General features: G+C 34.6%; 1 protein-coding gene across 3 annotated transcripts in view; it reads right to left on the reverse strand.

The window, feature by feature from the left end:
• Positions 1–2,665: 2,665 nt before the first annotated feature.
• Positions 2,666–17,115, reverse strand: part of SLC6A15 (solute carrier family 6 member 15) — a 35,273-nt gene continuing 20,823 nt past the window's right edge. For 2 of the 3 annotated variants that reach the window (XM_015857692.3, XM_085537882.1), the window contains 7 exons: positions 15,575–15,685; positions 13,174–13,415; positions 12,879–13,071; positions 11,888–12,080; positions 9,495–9,654; positions 6,492–6,654; positions 2,666–5,399 (listed from right to left, as the gene is read on the reverse strand). In XM_015857692.3, the coding sequence (XP_015713178.2) occupies positions 5,028–5,399; positions 6,492–6,654; positions 9,495–9,654; positions 11,888–12,080; positions 12,879–13,071; positions 13,174–13,415; positions 15,575–15,685 (1,434 nt within the window). In that variant the 3' untranslated portion in view covers positions 2,666–5,027. The remainder of the gene's footprint in view (positions 5,400–6,491; positions 6,655–9,494; positions 9,655–11,887; positions 12,081–12,878; positions 13,072–13,173; positions 13,416–15,574; positions 15,686–17,115) is intronic. The other variant, XM_085537886.1, reaches the window with a different exon arrangement.

Below are 17,115 nucleotides of genomic sequence, written 5' to 3' on the forward strand. Positions count from 1 at the left end.
TGGACTCAGGATCTGTCTCTCCCTAACCTCAATTGAGGCCTAGCAGCTGTAAGGGAAGTATCTCTAATTGGAAACTGTCTCCTTTGGAGAGTTCAGCAAGCCTTGATCCTCAGAAAGGGGTAAGCAATTCCTTATTTATTACCAGATTCTAATCAATATATTTCTTGAGTGATTTGAAACCAATTTAATGCAGCTAAGTCTGCTGTTTCCTATCCTTACAGCTACATGTCTTTGGCATCTTTCCCTAGACCATCTCAAAATGCTTTATGAAAAGTGGATAAGTATGTCAAAGACACTTCTGTACGTAAAGGGAAATGGATTCTTACATATCCCCAATCTTTCTTCTCCTGTCCTGTTTTGCTTCTCATCTCTCTCCTCTCATACACTAATATGCTTTCAAATAACTTTGATTCGTATATCTCTTCAACAACTGCATCTAACTGTAGGCTGTAACTACCAGACAAGATTGCATCCTAATCCACATAGCCATCAAATCCTGTTTTCTTTCTGAATGTTTTGTTTTCTTTCTTTTCCATTATATTTCCGGTTTTTTACTGCCCGTTTAATTTACACTTGTGTGGTCATTGAATTATCCTTACTTCAGCAGTATCTTTTCCATTTTTCTTGTATTCATTTTTTTTTTAATAAATTCAATTACTGTTCCTTCTCATTTCATTTCTTCTTTTTCACTTTTTAATTTTTGTCCTTTGAACTGCAAATCTGACTTTTCCTTTGTGTGTATTTCGTTTTTGCTTGAATAAAAAAATCTGAAAACCAACTAGACTCGCTTAAAAGCAATTTTTCTATTTTCAATTAGGTATGAGAGAGCTTCTCATGTACTTATATTATATATATACACACACATACAAGGATGTATATATGTACATATGTGAACACACACACACGCATACAGATGTATATATATATTTATATAAGGAAGTAAATCAAAAGACATCTATTTTTTCACTGAATGCCTTATTTGTGTTAACAACATAAATATCATGGCATAGGAGCACACATTGCCATTCTAGGTACTTAACTGGGAAAAGGCAGACAGCCAAGTTATCTACTGAAGCTGATTTGTAGACATAAGTGTTTTAGATACTACTTTTGTTTGCACAGCATTAAGTTATGAAGATACAGCAGAGACAAAAGGCACAGGGTTTCTGTCAGAGTGAGTGAGGTATCTTTTATACCCTCACTCCCAAAAAGTTTAAACAGCTGCCCAAGACATAAAAGTAGCACTGCTGCTAAAACATAACATAACTAGATAACTCAGTACTAGTTTTCTTGAAAAAGTTACTGGTTCAAGTCACTCCATCAGCTGATGTCCCTTCTCAGTGTCCCTTGCTTCCCCCTTGTTTTCAGCTACCATATTGTGCCTTTCAGCACTTAGAATGGAACACAGAGCTGCCTGCTTCCAAGACTCAGACTAGGCACTGGGATATGGTGCTGTTTTTGCTAGCATTAAAAATTTGTTTTATCTTTCATTCCTGGATATTAAAAAACAAACAAACAAACAAAAACCTGAAAAACCCCATGAAACCATTTGAAGATACAGAAGATTTGTGAAGTACTGACTTTTAGAAAGAGACAAAGGCCCCATGGTAATTCTCAAAGGTAGGGAGTAAGAGGATGGCATTCTCCCCTTTTAAAAACTCATGCGTGTGCCATTTTTCCAACAGATATGAAATGCGAGCACCATCCAGTGGCAACAGAAGTAAATAACAGCTGAAATGTTTCATTTCCTCATTTCCTCCCCAATTTCCCCCCCACCCCACCCCACCCCCCCCACACACACACTCTCTCCCCCGAAACCACAAAATATAACTAAACATTTAAAAGCGTTCATCAAGTTTCCTGCATTTCTAAAAACTGCCGTGTAGATTAAAAACTACTTTATGTGCACAGTTTTTGACTAATGTTAAAAATAAATAAATAAAAAGCATAGTAATTTAAGGTATCTTTTATTATTCTTAATTAAAAGTCTCTGAACTAAGTCTAATATTCCTACTATTTTAATTATTAGAGACTTCTTCAAAAAGACATTCCAGCTTAGAGGCAGAATGTTATCCAGGTTTATTATCCTAAAGACAAAATAAAAAAGAAGAGATCTCCAGGGCCACTAGCAGTGAAGAGAGCTCTCTGAACCAGACCCTGCCAAAGGTCAAGAGGTAGGCAATATGTGATAGAGAATACTCAGACCTATGTACAAAATCTGTTTCAGCTTTTGCTCTCAGAAACTTATAGGCCGTAGAGATGAAAAATAAGGCAGTAGAAATCCTTATCTGTTTATGATTCAGAGATGTGCATTTATCTCAAATGAAGTAATTTGTTTATTGATTCAATGCTGAAAAATGCAACTAAGTTCTGTCCTCTGCTCGTTATAGGTAGTGAAGTCAGAATTTACATCTAATTTCAAAGATTTCTGAGGTAAGGAATAAACTATCGATCTGCTATCATGTCAGTTCACAGTGATACATCAGACTGCTGTATTCCTTGTCCGTGTCCAGTAGTTTAATAACAAGAGAGCAATCTCACTTACTATTTTTGTTTTCAGTTTCTTCAGTCACCTCCCATTGGTGTTGTTCTTACAGATAGCCTAGCCTGGTATTGTCTCAGCAGTGCTATGTTCTAATAATTGGCAAAGCAAATTACAGACAAATACCTTGTCAATTTCTTTATTCATAGGTTAAAATGTAGTGGCATACAGTTCTTAGCAATTACTGACTGAAAAAAATTATTGGCATAAAACAAGCAAGAACAGAAGAAGACTAATTAAAAAAAGCCATCTTGCTTCAACTTTTGATTACATACAGAGTAATATACATATTTACAAGTATATTATATAAATATAATATATATGTAATCTCATAACCACAATAAATATCAAGGTCTTTTTTAGGCACACAGTATAGAAAAAAATGCAGAATCTGCACAATCCTTAAGATTCTTGGAGTGACTCACTCTTACATTGTTTTCACACTGAAAAAACAAATATTTTACACAAAATACGTAGGTTGCTCTGAAAGTAATGCCTCCTATTTATTTCCACAGAAACAACAACAGATGCAAAGAGAACTCTATCTGATTGACAGCGCAAATTCTGAGCTACAGAACACTGTTTTTGAACATAGTCACCAATGTTAGCTATGCATTTTCACCAGCGATGAACAAGAGCCTGTGTACCACGCTTGTTAAAATCTGTACCAATGAAGATGGCTTACTGTTTCACAGCTGCTGTGATCATCATTTCTAGGAAACTGTTGCCCATACAGTCCCCATTTCATCAGCCTAAAAAGATGGAAGTCAGAAGGCACCAAATCTGTACTATGCAGTGAGTATGGTGGGATGGTCCATTCAACACTGGCAATGTGCTCTGTGGTATTCAAAATGTTGTGGGGCCTGGCATTATTGCGTTGCAAGAGAAAGGTTAACTTCTCCTGTCCTGACCTTGGAAGCAAACTTCAGCTTAGTCAGAGTCATTATGTAGTGGTCAGGATTTACAGTTTGTCTGGGTTCCAGGAATTCCAGAAGGATCACTGTTTTCCCATCAGAAAAGACAGTGCACATCACTTAACCTGTTGAAGGCTGTGTCTTAAACTTTCTCTTTGATGAAGCTATATGTCACTGTTCCATAGACTGCTGCTTTGACTCCAGCTTATAGTAGCAATTCCACATTTTATCACCAGTAGTGATGTGATCCAAGACACTGTCACCTTCAGCCTTGGTCCTGACAAATTTAAATACAGTGTTTTTTTGGGTGGTTGGGTTTTTTGTTGTTGTTTTTTTGTTTTTCTGCTGTGACCATTTGTGGAACTTATCTGGTGAAAACTTTGTGATATTTCAATATTGCTGCCATCGTTTCCAGCACATTAGAGCTAATATTCAGTTCCATACGCAGTTCCCTAGTTGTAATCTACGCTCTTCTTTTTGTGATATGATATTTGTGCATGGCCATCCAAAACCTGGCTTTCCTTTCACGTCACTGTCACCATTCCTGAAACACACCACCCACATCCTCAGTGTGCTCATATCCTTATATCCATTGTTTGGTCTCCATAAATGTTCAGCAAGCTCTGATGAAGGTCAATACAAGCCATTTTTTTTTTTTTTTCCCATGAAGGACTTCAGTGACACACCTTCACTTCATATGCACTTCCACGTCAGATGTCATTGTTAGACTGCCCCTCAGCAGCTATCTGTCATATGGTAACAAAATGTAATGGATTACTGGTGGGAAGGTTCAACCACTACAGCCATACCACCAACATCCACTTCTGATGTCATCAGCCAATATAATAGAATAGGAGGCATTGCTTTCTTAACAGCCCTCGTATGCTAATACAGTTTATGCAGTCCCCAGTACACAGGGAATCTTTTCTTGCCTTCCCTTAAGTCTACTCCTTGATTTTTCTAATACTATTGCTCTATACAGATATTACATAAGAAAATAGTTTGCAGGTTTTTTACTCAGCTAATAGCCTAGGTAATTATCATTGCTAACAAAATAAGTACAGCATATCTACATAAGGTATATACAAATGTGTACACAAACATAAGTTTGGTGAACTTCTTCAGAGCTCACTTTTAATACTGGGGTGTTAATCTGGAAGCAGAAAAAAATATATATTTTCAGTGATATTACCTCAGAAATATTACATTATTTGAGTGGGACCTGGGCTTCAGTGATAGAAAGCTTTAAAATTGGAAATTAATTAAAAAAAAAAAAAAAAAAAAAAAAAAAAAACCAAACAGAAAAAAAAAAAAAAACAACAACAATTCTCAGCTACACTGGCAGAAGTAGGCTGCCACTGATTTTCCATTTATTATTTTCAGTGCAAATGAAACTCAGAGAATTAATCCAAAGGGAGTTTTCTCAGCCTGTACAGACAGTCATAACATTGACTTGAAGACTGTCACTATGGAGCACCTGAGATTGTACCTTAGTATGTGAATATGACTGCCTCTCCTAGGGGAGCCATGATCAGAGGAGAAACAAACAGAGAATTTTCTTTTTTCTGCAATTACAAGTCAGATTCTGGCATATCAGGCATATCTGCCATTAAGTATCCGATACCATAGCGTCCATTTGGAGCAGTGTCCAGAGTTGGTGATCCAGTCTGTTTTCGATATATGTTTTTCCCAAAATTTGGAGATGGCACTTCACTTGGACTCTTCCCATGAATTAGACTTGTATTATCTCCCTCCAGATTAACAGGCTCCTTTATTATCCGGCCTCTTTTGTAGGATACAGATGCCAAGCTACCAGAGCTGTCATCAATAAGGTTGCAGCGGCGCACTATTAAGACTATCGGGACTGGCAGTATGGCTAATACAATCAGAGATATACAGACAATCATTCCCCATGTTGGATAGCTGTGGAACTCTTCAGTAGCCTAAGAATGCAAAGAGAAAAAGGTCATATACATTTTTACTTTATAAAGAACATATTTGCAGTTCTCATTAAGGCCTGAAGTTTTCAAATATGTGCTCATCTACTTGTCATCTTGCATCCACAGTGTAGGCATCACTGCAGTTTTTGAAGGTGAACAATCTTGGAATGGATGACTGGTATTTTCCTGCCAGGAAGCAGGGCCAAACTGCCATCCCAAAGTTTCTGAAATGCTCAGCACTAAAGTGGATCCCAAATCATATTCAGCCTTCTCCTACATTTGCCTGTAGTTCCCTGATCCTTTAAAACAGAAGAGCAGTGTGCAGTGGTATCTGTAACTATGCCTGCAAATTAAACCTTTGTTTGGTATGCTAACAGCTGGAGTAGACAAGGACTGTTTCAGATCATCTCATGGAATTGTTCTGCTTTGTCTAAACTTCATGTAAACTGTAACTCATTTACTGGGCCAGTGACTCTACCCCACAAGCATGCCTCTCTACTCCAAGCATGGACAACAATCTCAGTTTGTCTAACAACATAATTAGTATTTAATTTTTTGAAGGGAAAGGAGCAACCCAAGCCCACAATATGGAGGCATGCTGAATTCAAAAGTCTACTTATTGGACTTGCTTAAGACAATCATGGTATAGATTAAAATCCACGTTCCACATAAGGCACAGCAGGTACTACCTGTCTCCAAAAAGGAAAAGATGCACTGCTAATCTCAATATTTAGTTCCATGTAAAAAATCGATGGGCTATCTGAAATGATTTTTTCAGTGCTGTCACCAACAATTTTCTGCAATAATATCAAATTCAGTGAAAGTGAACAACTTCTCTTGCCCTTAAAAACATCTCCAACATGCACCAACAAACTAAAACTTATATAAAAAAGCACAAATTTATGTCAAGTGGTTATATTTTAATGTAAAAGAATGACTTCAACATTTAAAAGATTGTTAATCACTATATCATTATTTATACTGATACTAAATTTATAATTGAAAACTTTTGTGGCTTTTTTGTTTTCTCCACATACTTCCAAAATACTTCTTATCTGATTACTATGATTGTGATGACATCTAGTATATACATACCGTATCTTCAATCCATGCATTGTAGCCAGGAGGACTTAATCCCATTTGGACAATACTAGCTACCAGCAAACATAACAGTACTAAAGGTGAAACGTACTTCCACATGTAGTAATAATACTGGCTTGGAGAAAATCCAAGCATATCTTTCAGATCCTCCATGAACCTGTGAAGGAAATAAAAGATCACTGTTACTCTGTCCACAGAGGTTTCAAATGCTATAAATGGTAGCATTTAATTAGAAAGAATAGACAAGTTGATAAAACGTATGTATACAAATGTCTGTACTGTAGCTGACTGGATGGCCTGAAAAAATAGAACTTTATTACCAGTTCTGGAAAGTTGAGCAAAAAATTACTCCACAGTGTAATGACTCTGCAAACTAGCTATTGAACTCTGAAGACTGAGACATAATACACTGTAACTAATACATTAAAATAGAGTCTGATGCCCTTCTAGTCAATAAAAGTTTAGGTTCCAAGTTTAATGTCTCATCCAAGTCACAATGTTGGATTGCTGAAGAGAAAATTCAGACTAGAGGCATCTTAAAGTGCATTAAATAAAACAATGTTTGGTGAGCAGAGAGAAATGGTGAAATATTTGTAATTTTACTAACCAATTGGATCACATTTATAATTATTCCCTTGAAACACAGGCTCACTTTGTGAGTTGAAATGATACTGTGCGTTACCATGTATTTTCTGAAGAATAATCTTTCATGTAGAAGTAAACATCAAAGCAGAATTGGAAAGCCAAGCTCCTTTCCATTTGCTTCTGTTAACAAGGATGAGTGGTATGGGAAATACATAAATATAACTTGCATTTTACAAAAGATTATGTTTTACTGAAAAGATTCTTAGTGCTTGAGTCTTCTCAATTCTGAATAGTGAATGCTAATTCTGCAATGAAGTAGCTGCCTAAGGACTTTGGTAAGTGTAATAGCAGTTCAGACAATGGAGGTACCCAATTTTTTTTATAAACAGAATTGATATCAAGATTATTTGAACTCATTTAATGATAAATTAGTGCTGGAAAACTCATCACATACATAAAGATGGCTTAGGAGAGGATGGTCTTGGTAGCTGCACCTCCTTATCCATGTTGAAAAGGTTGCAAGATAATGAGGACAATCCCTATTCATATGCAAAGGGAGACATCTTCCTTCTCCCAAGAACATCTAGCCATCCATCCCATGTCAACAGCTGGCTGCAAACAAGAGCTGAGAAATCAGTCTGCCCCTCATCCTCACCTCACAACTCACACAAGAATCCTTCTCTTTCTGTTTCTGTCTTTTTTATGGAGGCTGACAAACATAAAATTCTGTTTCTGCCTCATACAGATGGCCTTATTCTGCAATGAATGGTAAACTACATGAGCAGTTTAGGTACTCGAGGCAGTGAAAAGGGTGAGATTTCAGAGGCAGACCAGACCGCCTACTGCTGTAGATGAAGCCAGATGTCATGGATATAGCCTATGACCCTTTCCAGTTTTTGTGAAGGTAGAAGAAAAAGCAGATGCTTCCAAAGCAGACCAACACCAGCCATAGCTACTATTCACCTACACCTTCTTGGCCCTGTTGTCAACCTGAGCATTAGAAAGCAGCAGGACTACGCTTTTGAGCAACTGACAGGCCAGAGAAGATACTAGCCCTCCTCTCCCCTCCTCAAAAGAAGACTTTATAGGAGTATGTAGTAGGCTAAATTTAGCACGTGGGCAGCTTGTAAACCATACTGGAAAGATGCTTAAACTCACCTATAGTTTACAGAAATTTACAAAAAACTTTTTAATGCTTGCTGAGGCATGTGTCATCACTTCTAAGCACATGTGAAAATAACATATCTTACAGATTCTGCAAAAATAATTTTGAATCCATATGTGTATTGCAGTGTAAAAGAATATCTTTATACATAAGTTATGGTTTGCATAGTATTAACAGCTGAAATAAAAGTTTGTGAAGTTTTACATCTGCCTCCTTGTGCCTCAAAATTGCAAGTTATGATCTGAACAAAACTATTTTTGTATTCTTGATGGAATACAATGTCCCAGAGCCAGTAGAAAAAGAGAATATTTTTAGAGCTAATTATTTTGGAGTGTGCACAAGCCTTGATTCTCTTTTAATTCCCTTGTGGTCCTAATCCTTATTGAAATGTGTGCATGAAAAAAGTCCTTATAGCAATAAATACATTTTGAGAGCAGTTACATATGTGAACTTGCTGTCACATAAACATTCAAAGAAATTTTCAACCACATAGTTTGGGGTATTCTACTCTTTGTTTACACCACAGTGAAATACGCCCTTAAAATGAAGCTGAATTTACAAATGGTTTATGCCCTCTAAAATTGTTTTTTCTTTCCATGTTACCCAGCTCTTCACCTAATTGAACATAAATCTGTTCTCTTCATTTTCAAAGTCTTTCATCACCTTCTTCACTCTACTAATCTTTTTCTATAAGCCACCAATCTCACATTCTTTCAGTTTCTGTCAAAAGATGTAGAAACATTAGAGAAATGATTTTCTTCTTATATCACTGTTATGACTCTTGAAATCCTGTCCTTACTGTTCTTTACATATATAAATTCCTGATAATTGCCCATCCAGCCTTCTTTCTACCTCTAATTTTGATTCTTTTATTGCATTCTCTTCTCTATTTGTTCTATAGGTTTCACTATGCTTTGTTCCAAACCTGTTCTTTAAAGACTCAATTCAAGTCCAGAATGACCCACTTTGACTCCTTTACCACACCAAGAATAATAGTTTTATAATCACACAGACCAGCAAGAAACAATCACAAAAATAAATTCCTGTTTTCATCCTTAACTCCTGCTGTGCTCATTTTGTTTTGCTTTTCTATTTCATCTTACACTTAGCTTAGAAAGAAGGATATCTTTGAATTTATGTGTTCATAGCAAATAGTTGGTGCTATAGAATTACAACAGTAATAAGTATTGTAATGAATACTCTTGATATGGTGATATGGACAGGGAAATATATTTCCTTTAACTTACTTTTCTATTCCATAAATTCGGGTAACTGCAATGTTCTCCAAAATGACCACAATAAGCAGGGGCAGAGTAGCTGAGTAGTCATCAAACATCGTGACAAAATAATTTCCAGAGCGCTGTACAAAGACCAGGCCAATAAAAAATGCTACCAAGCAGCAGATGACTAGAATGAAGGACAAAAATGTGAGTTGTAATAACAATTTTCCACATAAAAAGAGGAAATGAGGTGAGAGTTTGAAATAGTGAAGATGTAATTTAACGCATTATTTCGTTTAATCAAAGTTGGATCATTTTCCTTATTTTGGACTAAATTTTGAGAATATAAAGAACTCTAACTACTCCATATGCAACAGAAAAGTCATGAAATTGTAAGTATTGGAACTGCCATACTAGAGCAGCCCTTGTTAAGCAGCACAGATTAATCAATTGATTTTTCTCATTAAACATTTCACTTAATGTGACCATGAGAATAAAACAAAGAAAACTGGTGAGCTGAGCATCATATTATTTAGTCATTAAGTCCCCTACATAATAAACATATATTTTTTCCAACTAATTTCATCAAGAATGGGATTGAATGCTTAAGCAGCTACAAAATAAGTCAAATTCAATAAACTATGAAATCAGTTGTATGCTGAGCTCTAGCAAGACTAATTCTCCTTGAAGTATCTTTTATTCCTCACACTGAGAACTTAAGCTAATGGTATATTGTACAAATTCCAACTGTTTGCTATTGAATAAAGTAGTGAAAGGAAATCAGGATGCTTTTCTTAAATACTGTGGTGTGAGATGACCGTTCTTCAACACAGGCAGAATCTCTCCATTGTCACTGTCATTAATCACACTGACTTTTATTACCAACTCAGAGAAAAAAAAAAATAAATTGAGTAAAACTGTATGTATGTGATTTTAGAAAACCTTTTTACATTGTGTTCTCGCATTATGTCTTACCATCTTATGCACAATAAAGCCGCACCCTTAGTTGAAAATTACACTCTGGTAGGTACACTATGGGTAACAGCATATACACACACTGACTCCACACAATAACTTTAAGCACATTAGTTGATTTCTCTGAGAAGTAGAACTATAGTGAAAAGTTGCAAGTATATTCATACTTCCATAAAATCTGATGATTTGTGGTTTCTAAACATGAGCTCTAGTGCAAGCATAATTTTTATTGAATCTCAATGATACCGTATGAAGCTTAACCCAGGCATTCCAGTTTTATAATTATAAAAACACTACACTACATCGTAATACTTTGAGCACAACTGACTTAAATACTGAAGATCATACATGTATAACATTATTAAATGCTACCAGAGAAAAGCAGTTCTTTAATATTTCTTTTTCATATGGCATAACAAGGAGTTACTGCAAAATGCACCATTATACCAGGGTAAACAGCTGATTTCTAAATGTCACATTAGTTACTAGCTGTCCCTAAAAAATAAGCTGATTAAAATTGGTGAATATTTTTAATTTAAAATAAAATAAAAATTTAAAAAGCATGTTTTGCATTATTATGTGTTACATACTACCTTAATACTCAACAGTTAGGAAAAAAACAAAACAACAAAACAACAACAACAAAAAAACAGTATTCTGCTATACCAGGCAGCAGTTAACTCTTTCTTCCATATATCCAGAAAAGAATGATAAAGCAAAAGGATTGGGGGTTTTTTTTTGTTGTTTTTTTTTTAAATATTATTGCTTTTTGTTCCTAAAAAATCCAATTTTGTACATAACAGATCAAGTTGCAACTCTCCTGAAGATTTCCAGAAACTCTTTTTCATATTTTATGCTGATTTTCTATCTTAAAATAAAACAAACAAAATAAACCTGCTACAAGATAATCAAAACTATGTGAAGAGTTTATAACTCACATAATTTAGACATTAAAAAGAGAAAAAAAAAAAACCCAACAAACTTGTTTGAGATCCTTTACGCATTCAACAGAGAAAAATATGTTCTTATGGAGAGGATTTTTAACATAATAAACATTTCATAATACATTAAGATTTAATTTGCTTTTATTGTTATGACTTATTGTAACTTGGAATATATTTTCATTCTTTCTTTTTGCTTTGTTTCCTTTATTTCTGAGACAGGCTTGGATGGAAAATACTGTAGAAGAGCTCAGAAGAACTTAATGTAAAGAAAGTTTGAACAGAAGTTCTCTATTAAATTGAAGTTCCCTTTTACAGCTCTTATAGCATCCAGAAGAAGTTTTTACTCGTACATATTAAGAGGCATGTGTGTGGACATACAGTCTGGAACAGTGATTTTCTCATCTGTTAAATGTAAGTACTGAAAAGTTTAACATCAGAAAACCAAGACTTACTATTTTTGGCATACTGTTTTGGTAAAAAAAGAATGGTTGTGAAACTCACCAGTAAGAATTTCTTTCCTAATTTTGAAAGTATCAACAATGGGTGTGATGATGCCTTCAATGGTTCCAAACATACTTCCAAGTCCCAAATTTACCAACATAAGGAAGAACATGACTGACCAGAAAGGAGAAGCAGGAAAGTGGGTCATTGCTTCTGTAAAGGCAATAAAAGCTAAACCAGTTCCTTGAACGGCCTGTCAGAAAAAAAATCCACATTATAATTCATGGATAGTGGCAGTAGTCTTAGTAGAAACAGTAGAGTGACATTTTGACTTCATGCTCTATTAACAACATAATTTTTTGCTCTTTTACAGATAATTTTGCACAGAGCTATTATATCAAATGGCTACAACATACACCGTAGTACCTCCTATTAGTTTATAAAGGACTTCATTTCTGTATCTTTGTTTCAGACTAAAAAGGCTGGAATAGTACAAAACATTTTCATTCCTAATTCACTAATTTATATCTTAGCTTCAATGTTGGTGCAACTGCACACAGGTCAGTGCTTCAAACTCAAAGTCTCTTTGTAATAAAGTCAGAAAAATGTTTTCTAAATATATAGTTTATTACAAAGATTTGAAAACAGGATGATGTTAATTAAACAAATGTCTAATAAGTAAATAGCTATATTTGTTTCCACTGAAGTGATATATATATAAAATAATATTAAATAATTTTGACATTAAAAGACATAATTGAGACATTGAATAGATACGTCTCAAGTTAGAATTTGGAAAAATGCCTGCAGTCAAACAGAACTTCGAAAATTTATCATCTCTTCAGGAGTTCAGCATTCTAGAAATCAGTGAAGATGTCAAACCCAAAAGTGTTCACCTGAGCATAGATGAGATCCTCAACAGAATCATACTTTCATACAGACTGCTATAGGTAAGAATATTGATACTGATAGGTATATTTCAGTCTATTTCAGGCTTGCAAATATTCCCTCTTCATAATATTTTTATTTAAGATGTATTTATTTCTCTCACCTTGTCAAGCTCATCTTCAATTTGACAAGATTTCAAACCAAGAGAATTAAACTCTTCTTCTTTAACTTTCTGAATAATGTCATAAACTAAATTGTAATCTTCTGCTGTAATGCTTGAGAAATTTATATGATGTGGAATCATATCTTGGCTCAGATTTCCAGCTTTCAAAAGTGTTAAGATCTTCTCTGAATTTCTGTAAAACACAATAAAGTAGAAAAATCAAACTTGATGATCTACGTGCATTCATAAATGAAATTTACCATAAAAATAATAATTAAAAAATTGATATTCATACTGGATAACACATTTCTCATTTATGATATTGGCTTTGAAGCCCAGAACTGCAAACACCACCAAGGTTGCCAGCACAGAAGTGAAAAAATTGATGAAGGACACCAGTACAGCATCAAAATGGCAGTTGTTGTCTCTCTTGTTGTAGCTTGAAAAGGCAATGACTCCACCAAATCCAAGCCCTAAGGCAAAGAACACCTGAGTAGCAGCTTCTCTCCAGACCTTGGGCTCCAGCATTATTTCAAGCTGTTTGAAATTAGATACAATATATGTCAGCTATAACATGCATTTCTGTTACACACACACACACACACACACACACACACAAAGAAATCCACTGAAAAAAAACAAAACAATACATGAAGACAACCTACATCGTAAAATACTAATAGCCCACTGTACCCCGATATACTTTCATTATGATAAAGCTGAGTGTAACACTTTAAGTTGGATGCACTTACAGACCAGAATTTCCATTTAATTTATACAATATAAATCTTAAAGTGAAATACTCTATACAGCAGGTTCCCAATAATGAGATAATACAGAAGTTATGTGATAACTGAAATAGCAGCTAGTTACATTGTGAAATCAGAGGAAATACCTGTCATTTTTAATTCATAGTACTTGCTCACCTTATTTTTACAGTAGTTGTACTGACAGGCATTAGAATTAAGATTTCTTTTGGGAACACAAACCCATTTATAAATGCACTGAATAATAAGTACACTGAATTTTTGTTGTTGTTTTTTTTTAAATTCAAAAAGCAACAAATTGAATATGAAATACACATGCTTATATGGAGTTCTATTATATGCAAATATGTAAAGCAAAAATGTAACATAAAACAAACACTTGGCCACCAGAATTTGTATGGTGAACAAGTAGAATCTCCCTTATAAGAAGTTCAGAGCATCCAGCTGAAGTTAAATGAGTGATGTGTTCTAGGAAAAACTAATCTCTGTACCTCAATTTAAATGTTAACTCCATAACCATTGCTCTTCAGATGATCACACTTCAAGAAACATCTTTGTTTAAAGTTATTAGTCATAGTATATCTATTTAAGATCCTCCTCAATTCTGAATCATAAAAAAAAGAAGTGCATACTTCAATACTTCATCTTCTTGAGTTGACCCAGTGTCTCTGTCCATTTAACAATGACAAACCTTACTTCTTCAAATACTGTTTCTTTTCTACAACTCAAACCTTATTAAAAACAGTAAGACTGAAAAGCATCAATAGATGCCAGCAACAGAAGACTATCTTCTGAGAAAAAATCTGCAATTGTTGTATGCAGATAACAAACACCTTCCTCAGTCTTCTAAGTACACACCCAAAAATAAAATACATTTGAAAATAAGGGTTTGATTATACTAAAATTGTTTCTGATAAATGTATATACTTTTTTTAATAATTTCAATGCTCAAGTAGCTATTGTGTGTACTTCAACCTACTTGTATCAGAGGCATGCTAGAGACATTACACTAGAGGGTGCTATAGGAGTAGTCTAATCTACTACAACTAATATTTTGATAATAATAATTGTAAATTGGCAGATAAAGTCTTTAAAGATTGTTTATCTTAACATCTGAAACAATCATATAATTAAACAATGAAGTAAACTATAAAGTGAGAATCAACTGCAGCTTCATGTTGCATGAAAGATGAAATAATAAAGGGTGAAGGGTGGATATTAAAGAGGAGTTTCAGTATTGATTCCTTTTTAGTATGCAGTGGTACATTTCTAGTTAAAGAAAGAATACTGTCATAGAGGAACCAGATTATAAATTCAAGAGGTCTGTATTCCATCTCTGCTATAGATCTCTTCTTAGTCAATAAGCATTTCTTTTCTCTGTTCCTCAGATTTCCCTAAATTTGCCTAAGCAGCCTGAAAGCTCCTACAGAACAACAACTCTGCAAAGCAAGTGAAGTTTATTTCTAAAATAAATAGACCCTTTCAAAAATGACAAATCAATTATTTAAATCTATGTAGTAGTCAACACTGTGACAGCCCAGAATTAAGCATTTAAATTACAGAGAATCACAAGATTAAAAATGCACTACTCTTTTCATTCCTTGGTCAACTCATCAAGTTTTCTAAACCTCCTAATTCCTACATAACACTTTCAGTTTGAAAGCTCTGAAAAAGCAGCTGAGTTTGGGAAACTATCGTGTAAGGGAGGTAACTCCACACATACATTTAAAACACTTGGAGCCTTATAGACCTCAGGGACTGATACTTTGGCACTGAGGTCAATGCCAGTTTTGCTACTGAAGCAAACAGAAAAATTTTTCATCTTTTATGAAGGAAATATTCTTATCTGAGGGCACTCATAAATGGTCAAATTGCCCCTGAAACTTTAAATTCACTTTAATAAATAAATAAATAAATAAATAAACATACCTTTGGTGTGAACATGTGTCTAATTCCATCCCATGATCCGTTAAGGAGCAGTCCTCTGACCAGAAAGCACAAGAGTACCACATAAGGAAAAAGGGAACTAAAGTACATGATCTGAAAAACATTAGAAAGAAATTTAACATGACATGAGTCGACATTATTTTCAATGGTTTCACACTCAGTATCTTTTGTACATATGGCTGAATTTAGAACTATTCATTCACAGAGAAATATACAAAACACACTCCTGGAAAAAACTAAGCAAAATCACAAGACTGTACTCAAATAAATTCCATACTGTATGAAAACAGTACAGTTGCAAGTATGTTAACTAACTGATAACAAATTGTAAGCCTTCTAGGGAAACTCTGAGAAGTCAAGGATAAGATGAGGAGAAAGACAGAAACTGTTTCAGAAATGTTTCCCATTACAAATGCACTTTAATACAAGTACATGATATGATAAAGATGGAGAACGAACAGAAAGTCATTCTAAGTACAAAAAGAGAAAAGAAGCAGTCAGTGGAAAGTATTCAACAGGTGGAGTCAAACCACTAAGGAATGCTTATTCACACACATAAAAATATATATATATATACATAGAAAAAAATAAAAAGGAACACCGGGGATATTGTCTGATCGGCGGAACTCATTCAAGATCTCATTAGTTTGACCTATAAAAGCAATAAACCAATATTGCTTTGACTATTGGATGAGAAAATGTCACAGAGCCTTGAAAATCCAGAAGTGTACCACTGCATGATTCCCAACACATTAAGCTTTTTTTTTTTACTGTTTAATATGAAGGTCAACATTTCCGGGCTTCTGTGTCATCAAATAGAACATATTTCTGGCATGGTGATTGACTCATTCATCTAATAATCAGAGGAAGTAAAAAATTTGTAACCAAATATGATCTTTCACTCTCCATCACTGAAAATCAAATTTATTCTCTGCCTTAAAGTTTAATAAAACAATTCTATTGCTAAACTTGAAAGTCATTTCTGTAACTGAAATATATTAAAGTACACCAAAGAGATCAAAGACAGCTCCAGCTCAACACAAAAATACCTACTAGCAAATAATTAATAGGTGACAGTAATAACAGTAAATCTCATCTGAAAATCCCTCTGGGAGGAACAGATCTCAGCAAATCATTCACTGCCCAGTCTGGCTGGATGGATGGGAAAGAAGTTAAAGTGATATATTCAGATCCAAAGGGATGGTCAGTCATTAATCAAAGAAACAACCAAGAATCCTGGCTGTGATAATGACAGAAGCATGGATACTCATGACAGTAGCAATAAAAAGCAAATACAAGGAATTTTGAAGGTCTAGGTGAACTGCAATCATGCTGAGCATTACAGATATGCTCAGAAACTTAATTCCCTAGACATTCAGAAGCACTCAAGCTCACACTGCATTAACAGTTCAACAAGGCTAAGGTGCAGTTACTTGCAACAGTTATGTTGATGAGAACCAAAATCATTTTTCTTCAGATCTCAGTCCCTGTTAAATTACAGTTCCCATGAAAATTACTACAGT

This window comes from Coturnix japonica, chromosome 1, assembly GCF_054131305.1.
Source record: "Coturnix japonica strain WE chromosome 1, WE-NBRP24, whole genome shotgun sequence".
Lineage (NCBI taxonomy): Eukaryota > Metazoa > Chordata > Aves > Galliformes > Phasianidae > Coturnix > Coturnix japonica.